The sequence below is a fragment of the Penaeus chinensis genome, chromosome 21 (genome assembly GCF_019202785.1).
Source record: "Penaeus chinensis breed Huanghai No. 1 chromosome 21, ASM1920278v2, whole genome shotgun sequence".
Classification (NCBI taxonomy): Eukaryota; Metazoa; Arthropoda; class Malacostraca; order Decapoda; family Penaeidae; genus Penaeus; species Penaeus chinensis.
Genome location: NC_061839.1, coordinates 24,202,625 through 24,215,124, shown reverse-complemented (window position 1 = coordinate 24,215,124; position 12,500 = coordinate 24,202,625). Strand labels below are relative to the sequence as shown.

The following is a 12,500-nucleotide window of genomic DNA, read 5'->3' as shown; positions in this document are numbered from 1 at the left end:
CAGTTGTTGTAATAGTAGTAGTAGTAATAGTAGTAGTAATAATAGTAGTAGTAGTAGTAGGAGGAGGAGGAGGAGGAGGATTAGTGTTGTTGTTATTAGTGCGACTACTGTTGCTGATGATAATGATGGAGTAGTAGTAGTAGAATTAGTAGTAGGAATAGTAATAGTAGTAGTAGTTATAGTGATAGTAATAGTAGTAGTAGTAGTAGTAGTAGTAGAAGAGGAAAAACGAAAAAAAAAAACGGTGAAAGCTCTCGGCCGCTATTCTCACCGGGGCAGATAGACGGCGTGAAGAGTATGTCGTCGAGGGCGATGTTAGCGAGCGGGTTGCTACCTTGGATGCCCACGATCTCGATAACGAATTTCGAGGACGAGGCGATGCCGAGGTAAGCTTCCGTCCAGTTCGAAGTCTGAGCGAAGAAATAACGATTTTGTAAAGACTTTTTCATATGTTGGAGATTTAAAAGTACGAGACAAAATGGATTGATACGGACATTGTGGAATGGTACGCGATACTTGACTAAATGATTTTAATATTCGTCATTATGTATGGATATCCTTTCATCGAGAATCAGGAAAAAAAAACGCTTAATTCATGTCCCTGAATTTCATGGTAACATAAATCAATGCTAATGAAATATATCCCGTTGTCTCCTCGTACCTGGAAGCCCGTCCTTTGCCAGATGTTGATATTATCAATTTCAGTCTTCAGGTTGATCTTGAGAGCACCAACATCTGTACCGTCCATGTGGTACCAAAAACGCATGCACAAGTCCTGTGGGTTCGAGCCAAGGTAAATGGTATGTATGTATGGTGGTAAGCCTTTGGTGATTTGGTGGTTAAGGGAAATTTATGTTGTTGTTGCCAGTGGTTCTATGTAACTGAACTTTCATATACTGATTCACTGACTGTTTTATTTCTGTACTTTTAATGTTGGATATATCCTATACAGTATACGCTGTGACCACTCTGTTCTCAAGTATTCTCCTAATAAAACAAAACTATGGATAAAACATATTCACGATAAACGAATTAACGTATTAGACTTATGCCAATATTCGTACGTAAAGACGGGTCGAGAGGGCGTGAGGGCAGAGAACTTACCTCCGTGGGCGAGAGTTCAGGGCTGATAAGGGTTGCTTCGCCGTTCAAGTCTCCAAAAGTGGGCGTGAGTGTCATGAAATATCCATCGACTGAAAAATTAATGAACGCAATTTAGGATAATATTTACACTATCAAATACGTGTAGAAAGGGATAGATATAGAAAAAAAGAAAAGAATTGACATGGAAGAGGAGAGTAAGAAGAAACACCTACAGTATGTATACATAATTATGACAGACGCCCCTAAAATATACATAGTAAACCAGTGCCGTTACCAAAGATCTAATACTCACTAGCGGTGTGATCACTAAGAGGCCCCAGGTAGTGTGTGTGGACTATGCCGTCCAAGAGGCTCCAGGTAACGTCTCCGGGTTGAGATCGCCACTCACAGAAAGTCTGATCTCCGAAATCACACGAGGCGGTAGTAGGAGAGACTGGAAATCGTGGTTTTCGTTTGTAGGTAATTATATGTTTGTGTGTGCGTACTTATGAGCCACATACTCGAAGCCATTAGCGAGATTCCAAGTCAATTCTCAACACAACGTAACATGTTCAAGGAAATTGTTATTCGTAGTAAGCAAAATTTAGTATAACTACAAGATTCTCGAAACTTCTTTAAGCATACGGTTGGATGAGCATGATACAGAATATTACGCACACTCTCCTGTAATAATTATCACTAACAGGTACGAAAGCGTATAAACAGTATACCTGTTGGGCGAATAGTAGACGGTGGGGCAGGTGTGGTGACAGGAACAGCATCAGGTGGCATAAGGTGGCACTCGGCCGTGATCAGCACCTCGAGATCGTCCATGCTCACCAGGCCATGGGTGTGGCCATCTGTCCAACTGCCTGCTAAGCGGGTGGCGACCATATTCACCTGCAAGAGAGCGCTTTGTAAATATTCACCGGTATTTCCTAAACCAAACGCTCTTACAATATGGAAGAAATGCTAGACACTTAATTAGTTAAACATACTGTATATAATCATCTCTCTCTCTCTCTCTCTCTCTCTCTCTCTGTGTGTGTGCTTCGATATTACCTGAAGACTGTCGGCTTCTTCGGGCGTGATGGGGAACTGCCCCTGCGCCCACTCCTCGCCCACGCTGCTCGGCAACTGCCACATGGCCGTCGGGGTGTGGGCTCCGGGGCTCTCAGGTCCCGGCGCGACCGTGGCCATGAATGAGGCCGGGGCTTCCTTCTCCCGCTTGTACCTGATTCGAAAACGTATCATTACCTTTCGACCTCGCTTTACTTATCTAATCATCTGTTGATTTGTTTAGCTGTGCAACATGTTTATTCCACTTGAGTACGCTTTATTTAAACGCAAATTATACAAACGTGTAGGTAAGATAGGTACGATTATTACGATCAGTACGATATCATACAACAAATAGTTTGATAATCTACTATTGTATGAACCCAAGGCTTCATGTTGAGTATTCTTTAAAGGCCTCTCATTATTTCAAATTACAAAATAGAATAAGATTCTGCAAAAGTTCGGTAAAGGCGCCACCACCCAGTGCCAAAGTAAATAAAAAAGTGAAGAAATAAAATAAGGAAAATTAAAAACGGGCAAATGAATGCCCTTACCAGAATTTGACGCAGTTGGCATCGGGTTCGAGAATGGGTGAGGTGAGTATTGCCTTCTTCCCTTCCATGCTTTCCCTGGGCGTGACGAACATGAGGTGGGTGGGCGTTAGAGGCCCCAGCTCGCCCTCCAGCTTGCCGAAGACCCACTCGAGGTCACCTGTGTTACTCCATCCGCAAACGCCGTCTTCGAAGTTACATTTGCCTGCAGGACACCAGGTCAAAGGATTAGCAGTTTCCCAGTATGAGAATGTTACTTAGGTATCAAAATGTTATATCATTTTCGGTCATATCATTTCGGAAAGTGCACAGTTTTGATACGCATCAACTTTCCGAATCTCCAGAAGGCGTTCATAAACACACCTTTCACAGGGCAGCTCAGGGAGTCATCAAGGAGAATGTCATCGATAGCAATGTAGCCATAGCGCGTCTCCCCTGTATAAGCCTCGAACATCACGCGGCCTGTCTTGGCACCGTTGATCTCGCCTGCGCCGAACCTCCACTCCATGCCCGTGCCACCTGGGAATCCAATTCACCGGCATTGGTAACAGTGTCTGTACGTACTCAGTTTACGTTTCTAAAGTAATATTCGTAGGTATTATATCTGTATTTACTTAAGGAGAGTCTTGACAATTTTTTTTTTATCCCATATTTCACTCGTAATCGGGATATGAAGAGAGTGTTTTTTTTTACAGAGAGGCGAGCTATATATATCTAATGAAATGAAATCATGAAATCAAAAAGCAACGACAACTCAGCAACCTCCAGTACCCTTACCAACAACAGAGAATATGATTTCCTCCGTATCGTTGGCCATCGCTCGAAAGAGGGTGATGTCTTGCGTCTCGAACTGATACCAGAAGGTGAGGCAGTGAGAGCTACTGATGAAGGAGGGACCGTACATTTTCGCCTTCTGACCCGCCTCTGAAGCTACACTGAAGTCCGCTACTACGAAGTAACCTAAGAGAGAATCGAGAAGTGACACTGAAATATGACTTTATGTCCGTTTTTTATCTGTTTCTTCTTTCTGTTTATATATCACTGTTTATTATTATTATTATTTGCTTTATTTTGTTCCAGATATCATTATGCCATCAAGGGACAAGCCAAGAATGGACTAACCGTATTTAGACTGGTAGGTGTGGTCCTCGATAGCGTACTTGTAACTACTGTGCTCGGCCGATTCCCGGTAGAACTGGAACTCCGGCAGGGATTTATCTGCGTAACCTGACGCGGACGAAAGGAGGATTCATATAATGGGGTGGTGGTGGTTATGGTGATGGTGGTGGTGACGGTGATGGTGGTGGTGATGGTGATGGTGATGGTTAAGGTGATGGTGATGATGATGATGATGATGATGATGATGATGATTGTGGTGGTGGCGGTGGTGATATTGATAATGATAATGATAATGATAGTGATGATGATGGTGGTGATTATGATGATGGTGATGATGATGATGATGATGATAGTAATGATAACTATAACGATACTGACAGCGAATATATTGCAGATCTAATATAGAATACCAATATAAACCTAATATAACAAAGAGAATAACAGAAATATAAAACAAAACAAAAACAATTTAAAATCACAAAAAAATATAATAAAATGCAAAAAACACTATAGCACAATAAGACCCAACCAAAAAAAAGAGAAAATTTCAGACAAAAGATGGCGTTAGCTGCTCCCTTACCACCACAATATTTATCGTTCGTTCCCTCGTAATCGAAGTCGCAGGAGTGGCTTCGGACGGGGCAATTGCCTGCCGTGATGCGAATGTTGTCCAGCAGGATAATCGAATCTTGGCCCGTCACCTGCACCTCCCATTCCAGCTGAAATATCGTATTCATTTATCTATTTGTTTGTCTGTGTATCCATTTATTTAGTTAGCTATTTCGGGAGGTTATTCCTATTATATTCATGGGTGTATGTTTCAGCACACACACATATACTTTCTCGCTCACACACACACATACACACACACACACACACACACACACACACACACACACACACACACACACACATATGTATACACACACATACACGCACATGTATGTATGTATATAGGCATACATATATTTTCAGTTCGACCACAAGGCCTTTTAAGATATTTAGACCAGAAGGCAGTGTACCGTGTAATCCGTTCCTGAGTCGATCTCGGCGTGGCCCTCCTGCCATTCAGGGACCGTGGTGTGGGTTCTGCGCCAGATGCTCTCACTCCGCTGCCCCGGGAAGGAGTAGAAAAGCATCAACTCTCCGGGTTCACTCCCCAAAGTTCGGTACCTAGGAAGGCGGAAGAATTATAACGTAACCTCCGATAAGATTGAACGTTAGGTTATTGATTTATTCTCGTTGTGAGGAGCTATGAAGGGCTTTTATAAGGATTATATACAATAATAATATTAATAGCAGATTTATCATAACTGGGACAAATTCAACGTTTTACAATCTTCTTCAGACAAACCATAACACTCACCTGAAGGAGACGCACTGGTAGCCCCGGTAACTCACAGCCGGAGTGATGACAACCGCTCGATTGCCGCGAGACCTGCCTGCAGAATCTACCAAGAGGTACCCGCCCTGAGGCAACTCGAAGTCGTCTTCAGTGTGTTGGTATTCCCAGTCGAAGTCGTCGGATGTGGCTTCCTCTATGTTGCATTTGTTGATCTCGAAGTCGCATTCGAAGATGACGGTGTCTGCGTGGGAGAAGGAAATGGGATGTCTTCAGTTCTTTGAATTGTTTTATTTATGTGATTTTTGTCCGTCTATTAAATTGTATATGTAATTTCTTTGGTGGATTTGGGGATAAATTCAGATATGGGTATCTGTAAGGAAATTCGAAGTTCCCATGATATAATGTCCTTATAATATATATAGGTAGTCATTCTCATATTAACTTATACGTAATTCAACCAGGAATTTCCAATTTTCACAAATGGGTTCCATTTTGATGTATGTTTTATGATTTAGAAAATATACATATCATAAAGCTTCAAAAGGACAATTATTTTTCCACTTTTTCTCAGACACCCACTTTTCTAAAATGACAACAAACTCTGTAAAGCATTGTTTCGAGAAGACTTTCCCACCGAGACCCACCTGGCGAAGGCGTGGTAGTAGGCATGGCCGTGGGAGTGGCAATCGGAGGCTGCATCCCGCACTCGCCAGTCTGAGTGTTGAGGTCGTCGACGGCGATCCAGCCATCGGCGAAGGAGCCCGTGGTGCCCTCCACAACCAGCTCGAACTCGCCGCTTCCTGAGGACCCGGGGATTCCCACCTGAGGAGACGTGAGTGGGTGAGTAAGTTGTATATTGAAACAGGGATTACAGTGTTTGCTCAATCTTTTATTTTATTTCATTTTTGATTCGGCTGTATGATTTTTTTCTTCTTTCAAGGATTTTTTTTCTTCGTTTTGTCGATATTAATTAACATACATATGATCTAGTCAGGCCTATTACGTGTAGACGTTACAGCAATTACACACAGGCGCTTTCAAAATACAGATGTCTCAGTTAAAGAATATATTCCAAAGCAACTCCCCTAAAGAAGGCCTCAACAGTCGTCTCTCGTAGCCTTCGTGCTCTCACCTGGCCGTAGACCCAGTTTTGTCCTTGGTCCCCTGACAGCAGCCACAGGAGATCCTTGCCCTGATCGGTGCGCACGGACACGCTCAGCTTGGCGTCGGTGTCCCCACTGAGAGAGAAGTAGAAGAAGAAGCAAAATCCATACACGTCCACGGGGATCCGTCCGCTCACGAGGGCCGTCGACATCCCCAAATGTTCCCCGTAGTCCTCGACGATCATGTAGCCACCTGTAGATTGGTTTGGAATTATTGTTAATACGGAGGGCTGTAAAAACCGTTTCCAAACAGTTTTATTTTTAAAACACAAAGACCTTTTTCGTACCGCGTAAGGCGAGAGGACCTTACCTGTTGTGGTGTTCGTCGTGTGGTCAGTCTGAGGGCCATGGTCGTGGCTCTCCTGGCCGTCCGTGAGCTGCCATGCCAGGTCCTCGCTCGCTTCGACGTGCCACGAGCAGAGGTTGGCGTCCTCAAAGGCACATGAACCAGGCTGCGAGGAGGAGGAATGTCGGGTGTAAGTGAAATGAAGTGGGTTACGTATATACCCTTACAATCATGGCAGTCAACAGAATCTCTCTCTATACACTACATCAAAATCAATCAAAAAAAAAAAAAAGAAAGACATACTCTAGGACACGCGCTGTTGGTGAGAGAGAAATCGTCCACAGCCACCACAGACTCGCCGTAGTCAGGGTCGGTCACGCCCACCTCCCCCTCGATAAGGAAACCCACGGTGGCGTTGGGGACGAGGTTGGTGTAGGTCTGCTGCAGGAGAGTCCACTCGGTGACGCCAATCTGGTCGGAGAGTTCGATGAACGGCGAGACTTGGCCTGCGAAGACGACCTTGGGGACGGAAGAAAAGTGGCGGGTTGGCAAGTTAAGATATGGAAGACAGTGAATAATAATAATAATAATAATAATTAATAATAATAATAATAATAATAATAATAATAATAATAATAATTAATAATAATAATAATAATAATAATAATAATAATAATAATAATAATAATAATAATAATAATAATAATAATAATAATAATAATAATTAATAATAATAATAATAATAATAATAATAATAATTAATAATAATAATAATAATAATAATTAATAATAATAATAATAATAATTAATAATAATAATAATTAATAATAATAATAATAATAATAATTAATAATAATAACAATAATGGTAATGGTACTGACAATGATAATGATAATAATAACGAAACCGATAATGATAATGATAATGATAATGATAATGATAATGATAATGATAATGATAATGATAATGATAATGATAATGATAATGATAATGATAATGATAATGATAATGATAATGATAATGATAATGATAATGATAATGATAATAATAACGAAACCGATAATGATAATGATAATGATAATGATAATAATAACGAAACCGATAATGATAATGATAATGATAATGATAATGATAATGATAATGATAATGATAATGATAATAATAACGAAACCGATAATGATAATGATAATGATAATGATAATGATAATGATAATGATAATGATAATGATAATGATAATGATAATGATAATGATAATGATAATGATAATGATAATGATAATGATAATGATAATGATAATGATAATGATAATGATAATGATAATGATAATGATAATGATAATGATAATGATAATGATAATGATAATGATAATGATAATGATAATGATAATGATAATGATAATGATAATGATAATGATAATGATAATGATAATGATAATGATAATGATAATGATAATGATAATGATAATGATAATGATAATGATAATGATAATGATAATGATAATGATAATGATAATGATAATGATAATGATAATGATAATGATAATGATAATGATAATGATAATGATAATGATAATGATAATGATAATGATAATGATAATGATAATGATAATGATAATGATAATGATAATGATAATGATAATGATAATGATAATGATAATGATAATGATAATGATAATGATAATGATAATGATAATGATAATGATAATGATAATGATAATGATAATGATAATGATAATGATAATGATAATGATAATGATAATGATAATGATAATGATAATGATAATGATAATGATAATGATAATGATAATGATAATGATAATGATAATGATAATGATAATGATAATGATAATGATAATGATAATGATAATGATAATAATAACGAAACCGATAATGATAATGATAATGATAATGATAATGATAATGATAATGATAATGATAATGATAATGATAATGATAATGATAATGATAATGATAATGATAATGATAATGATAATGATAATGATAATGATAATGATAATGATAATGATAATGATAATGATAATGATAATGATAATGATAATGATAATGATAATGATAATGATAATGATAATGATAATGATAATAATACCGATACCGATAATGATAATGATAATGATAATGATAATGATAATGATAATGATAATGATAATGATAATGATAATGATAATGATAATGATAATGATAATGATAATGATAATGATAATGATAATGATAATGATAATGATAATGATAATGATAATGATAATGATAATGATAATGATAATAACAATGATAATAATAACAATAATGGTAATGGTACTGACAATGATAATGATAATAATAACGAAACCGATAATGATAATGATAATAATAACGAAACCGATAATGATAATGATAATGATAATGATAATGATAATGATAATGATAATGATAATGATAATGATAATGATAATGATAATGATAATGATAATGATAATGATAATGATAATGATAATGATAATGATAATGATAATGATAATGATAATGATAATGATAATAATACCGATACCGATAATGATAATGATAATGATAATGATAATGATAATGATAATGATAATGATAATGATAATGATAATGATAATGATAATGATAATGATAATGATAATGATAATGATAATGATAATGATAATGATAATGATAATGATAATGATAATGATAATGATAATGATAATGATAATGATACTGATAATAATAGAAATAATAACAACAAACACAACAACAGCAATAACAGTGATAAGAATGATAATAGTAATAATAATAATAATAATAATAATAATAATAATAATAATAATAATAATAATAATAGTAACAATAAAGATAATAGTAATAATAATAATAATAATGATTATAATGATAATAATAATAATAATAATAATAAAATTAATAATAATAACAATAACAATAATGATATCATTACAATCATTAACAATGATAATTATGATGAAGATCATCTTAAAAATACCTTCACAATGGTCCACTTGTAATCCTCGTTGGCAGAGACCTCGGTCCAGCCGCAGAAAGGGTCGCCGTAATCCTCGAAGTCACAGGACTGCAGGAAACCCGGCGTGGGCGTGGGCTTGGGCGTGGGCGGAATGGCGGTGGGGGGGAGGACCTCGGCCTCGGGGGGCTCGTAGGCGCACTCCACGGACGCCACGAGGAGCACGTCATCCACGGCGATCGTCCCGTGGGCCTCCTCGTCTGCGCTTGACAAGACCGCCTGGAGCTTCAGCTGCAACGGGAGAGGATGGTTGGCTCCAAGAGGAATAAGGGTATCACTGACTGAAGGAATATACGTTAATTAGTATAATATTAGCTAAAAGAGTTTGCGAACAGTCAAGAAAAGAGCGACCTTAATTCAAGCAAAAAAACCCGCATTGATGGAATAATTTGAAGCAAAACCAATGAAGATGAATTGCCTATTGTATAGCATTCTCCCTTCCTTACCAAAAATTCGCTCGAGCTGCCGTAGACAGGTAAGCTGGCGTACTGCCACTCCGTTTCGTTCTGGGTGCGCGCTCCTTCCAGTTTCCACAGCGACGTGAGTTTCGTTTCGCCTTCTTGCCGCCGTACATTCAGGTGCTCAATCCCCGCGCCCCACATGTTGTACCTGGGAGGGCGGAAAGGTACTGTGAATAACAAGTAACTCACACATGATACTACTGCCACCACTGTGAGCTGAAAACAATATAAATTACTTATCCTTTAAACCTTGAGGCTTACATAGTGTGATCTGAGAGTTAAGCAACTCACGATATGGCATCATTATTTTCACTTCATGTCACATACAGTATAGCTCAACCTTTTCCTTATGAATTCAGATTTCTCTGGCGGGATGGGTGACAAAGTTTTAAACTTAGTGCTACTGTATGTTTTAAACAATGTAGGAGGGTTGACCACAGTTTTGATTATGAAATGTGAAAATTTTAAAGAAAATTGCAATGGAAGAGAAACCTTGCTGATCTGAAAACTGATTGGCTATGACTGACTAAACCACAAAAGTGAAAAGTTTTGCTGCTAGTATAATAGTAAGTTTTGCTTCTAGTACATGTTTAATTTCCAAAAACAGTCACATGTTTCCTAAAAACAGTAACTATTTTTTCCTGCTACCCACAAGTTTTGTTTTTCGAATAACACAAATCACTGTTTCTTGAAGAAAATGATTATGAAAATGATCAACAAAATTAATAACAACTATGATTCAAACGGAGTAGTGGAAACTGACCAGAAGTAGAGGCAGGCGACGCCCGAGATCATGACAGGCTGGGAGTCCAGCACCGCAGTGTCCCCAGGTGCTGCCGGAGGTCCTGTTTTCAGGGCCAGGAAATAACCGTTGCCTTTTGGGAAGGGAAAAGAATCAAGAATGAATGTTGGACTTCTTCATTCATCAAATATTGTGAGTTTTATGTTGTTTTGTTGTTGTTGCTGAGAATCAGGTAGAGAAAGAACGAAAAGTTTAGAATAGATGTTTAAATATATAAACATGTTTCGAACTATAATTTCTTTTATAAATCTTAAAGAATATTCGATCGTATATCCAAACGATAACACTCTATCAAGAAATTTATCACAATTTTATCACGAATATAGACTACCTTAAAGCCATTAATTCCCTCCACACTCATACAAACGCATGCCCATTTCCTTTCTTAAATCACAACGGACGCCATTTTATCACGAATACCCTAATCTAAAGCTACTCTCCCCTTCCAGTCACTCACCAGACGTATGGTCATGAAGATCACCCAGACTGTCAACAAGCTTCCAGTTGAGCATGTCCATGTGTCCTTGCGTCCACAGGCAGAGGTCGTCGTCGAAGTTGCACGTCACGGGTTCCGGGCAACTCCCTGGGCTGATCACCACGTCGTCCACTGCCACGCTCTCGAAGATTATCTCCGTGTCCGTTAGTAATTCGAAGACCACCTGCGCCGTGGGATTTCGTTTAAAGGGAGCAGCGTACTTCATATGTTGTCTCTTGTTATGTCATGTTTGTTGTTTTTCTTCGCGAGTTTATTTTTGTTGGGAATGTTGCTATTTTGGTTTACTTTGATTGTTTTGTGAAAGAGAACTTGTTATGTTTTGAATAACAAACTGACCACGGTCTTCTTTTCACAGAAGAAAATGTAACATACCTCATCCTGAATAAAGATACCCAAACACTTATTTCGCAATACAAAAAGTGAACCATTCGATGACATAAAAACCACCCATTTGTATAGATGATATGTATATGAATAATCCCTGTGTTAATGCAAATGCATGACAAGGCATCGTATATAAACAACACATACGACTAACCGTAAAGTTCTGAGAAACATCGACCCAGGTGCTGGCTCTGGCGCCGCGCCATTCCGTGCCGAAGGACTTTTGCTTCGTCCAGAGCGGGAGGCTGTTGAGTCCCCCTTGCTCTATGTACATCTGAGGGCCATGGGATAACACTTAAAACGGAACAACGGAGGTGAATGAAATTGAAACGAACGAATGCTCAATTTTCCTGTGTAGTCCTATGTTCTCATTCATATTAATAAACACACGTAGAGAAACACACATTAAAAACAATCCTTACCGTAAGCCTAGAGGACTGGGCGCCTTGTATATATATCCAGAAGGTAATGCACACGTACTCATCCGTGGGCACGATAGACGGAGTAACTAAATGTGTTATTTTGTTACTCCCTACTTCATTCACGTTGACGAACATGCTGTGACCTTTATAAAGACAAAAATGAGTGAGTTGACATGGTATTTAAATGATTTACTTAACCGAGGACATCCAGTGCAATCAGACGAAAATTATAATCCTGCAACACTCAACTCACACGCATTAAAATCCTTCGTAGATAAAAAAAAAAAAAATCGAT

The 12,500-nt window shown here is 38.1% G+C and overlaps 1 protein-coding gene across 1 annotated transcript in view; it reads right to left on the bottom strand.

Moving 5' to 3' along the window:
- The window catches only part of LOC125036443 (MAM and LDL-receptor class A domain-containing protein 1-like), an 84,508-nt gene that overhangs the window by 39,589 nt on the left and 32,419 nt on the right, over nt 1–12,500 (bottom strand). The window contains exons 50-72 of the mRNA XM_047629036.1: nt 12,206–12,348; nt 11,938–12,057; nt 11,361–11,562; nt 10,865–10,976; nt 10,087–10,249; nt 9,605–9,871; nt 6,910–7,125; nt 6,631–6,772; nt 6,290–6,513; nt 5,802–5,979; nt 5,179–5,398; nt 4,835–4,985; nt 4,393–4,531; nt 3,816–3,920; nt 3,471–3,653; nt 3,057–3,212; nt 2,697–2,898; nt 2,146–2,317; nt 1,815–1,983; nt 1,397–1,537; nt 1,105–1,193; nt 662–775; nt 272–410 (exon numbers count right to left, since the gene is read on the bottom strand). Coding sequence (XP_047484992.1) covers nt 272–410; nt 662–775; nt 1,105–1,193; nt 1,397–1,537; nt 1,815–1,983; nt 2,146–2,317; nt 2,697–2,898; nt 3,057–3,212; nt 3,471–3,653; nt 3,816–3,920; nt 4,393–4,531; nt 4,835–4,985; nt 5,179–5,398; nt 5,802–5,979; nt 6,290–6,513; nt 6,631–6,772; nt 6,910–7,125; nt 9,605–9,871; nt 10,087–10,249; nt 10,865–10,976; nt 11,361–11,562; nt 11,938–12,057; nt 12,206–12,348 — 3,747 coding nt within the window. The remainder of the gene's footprint in view (nt 1–271; nt 411–661; nt 776–1,104; nt 1,194–1,396; nt 1,538–1,814; nt 1,984–2,145; nt 2,318–2,696; nt 2,899–3,056; nt 3,213–3,470; nt 3,654–3,815; nt 3,921–4,392; nt 4,532–4,834; nt 4,986–5,178; nt 5,399–5,801; nt 5,980–6,289; nt 6,514–6,630; nt 6,773–6,909; nt 7,126–9,604; nt 9,872–10,086; nt 10,250–10,864; nt 10,977–11,360; nt 11,563–11,937; nt 12,058–12,205; nt 12,349–12,500) is intronic.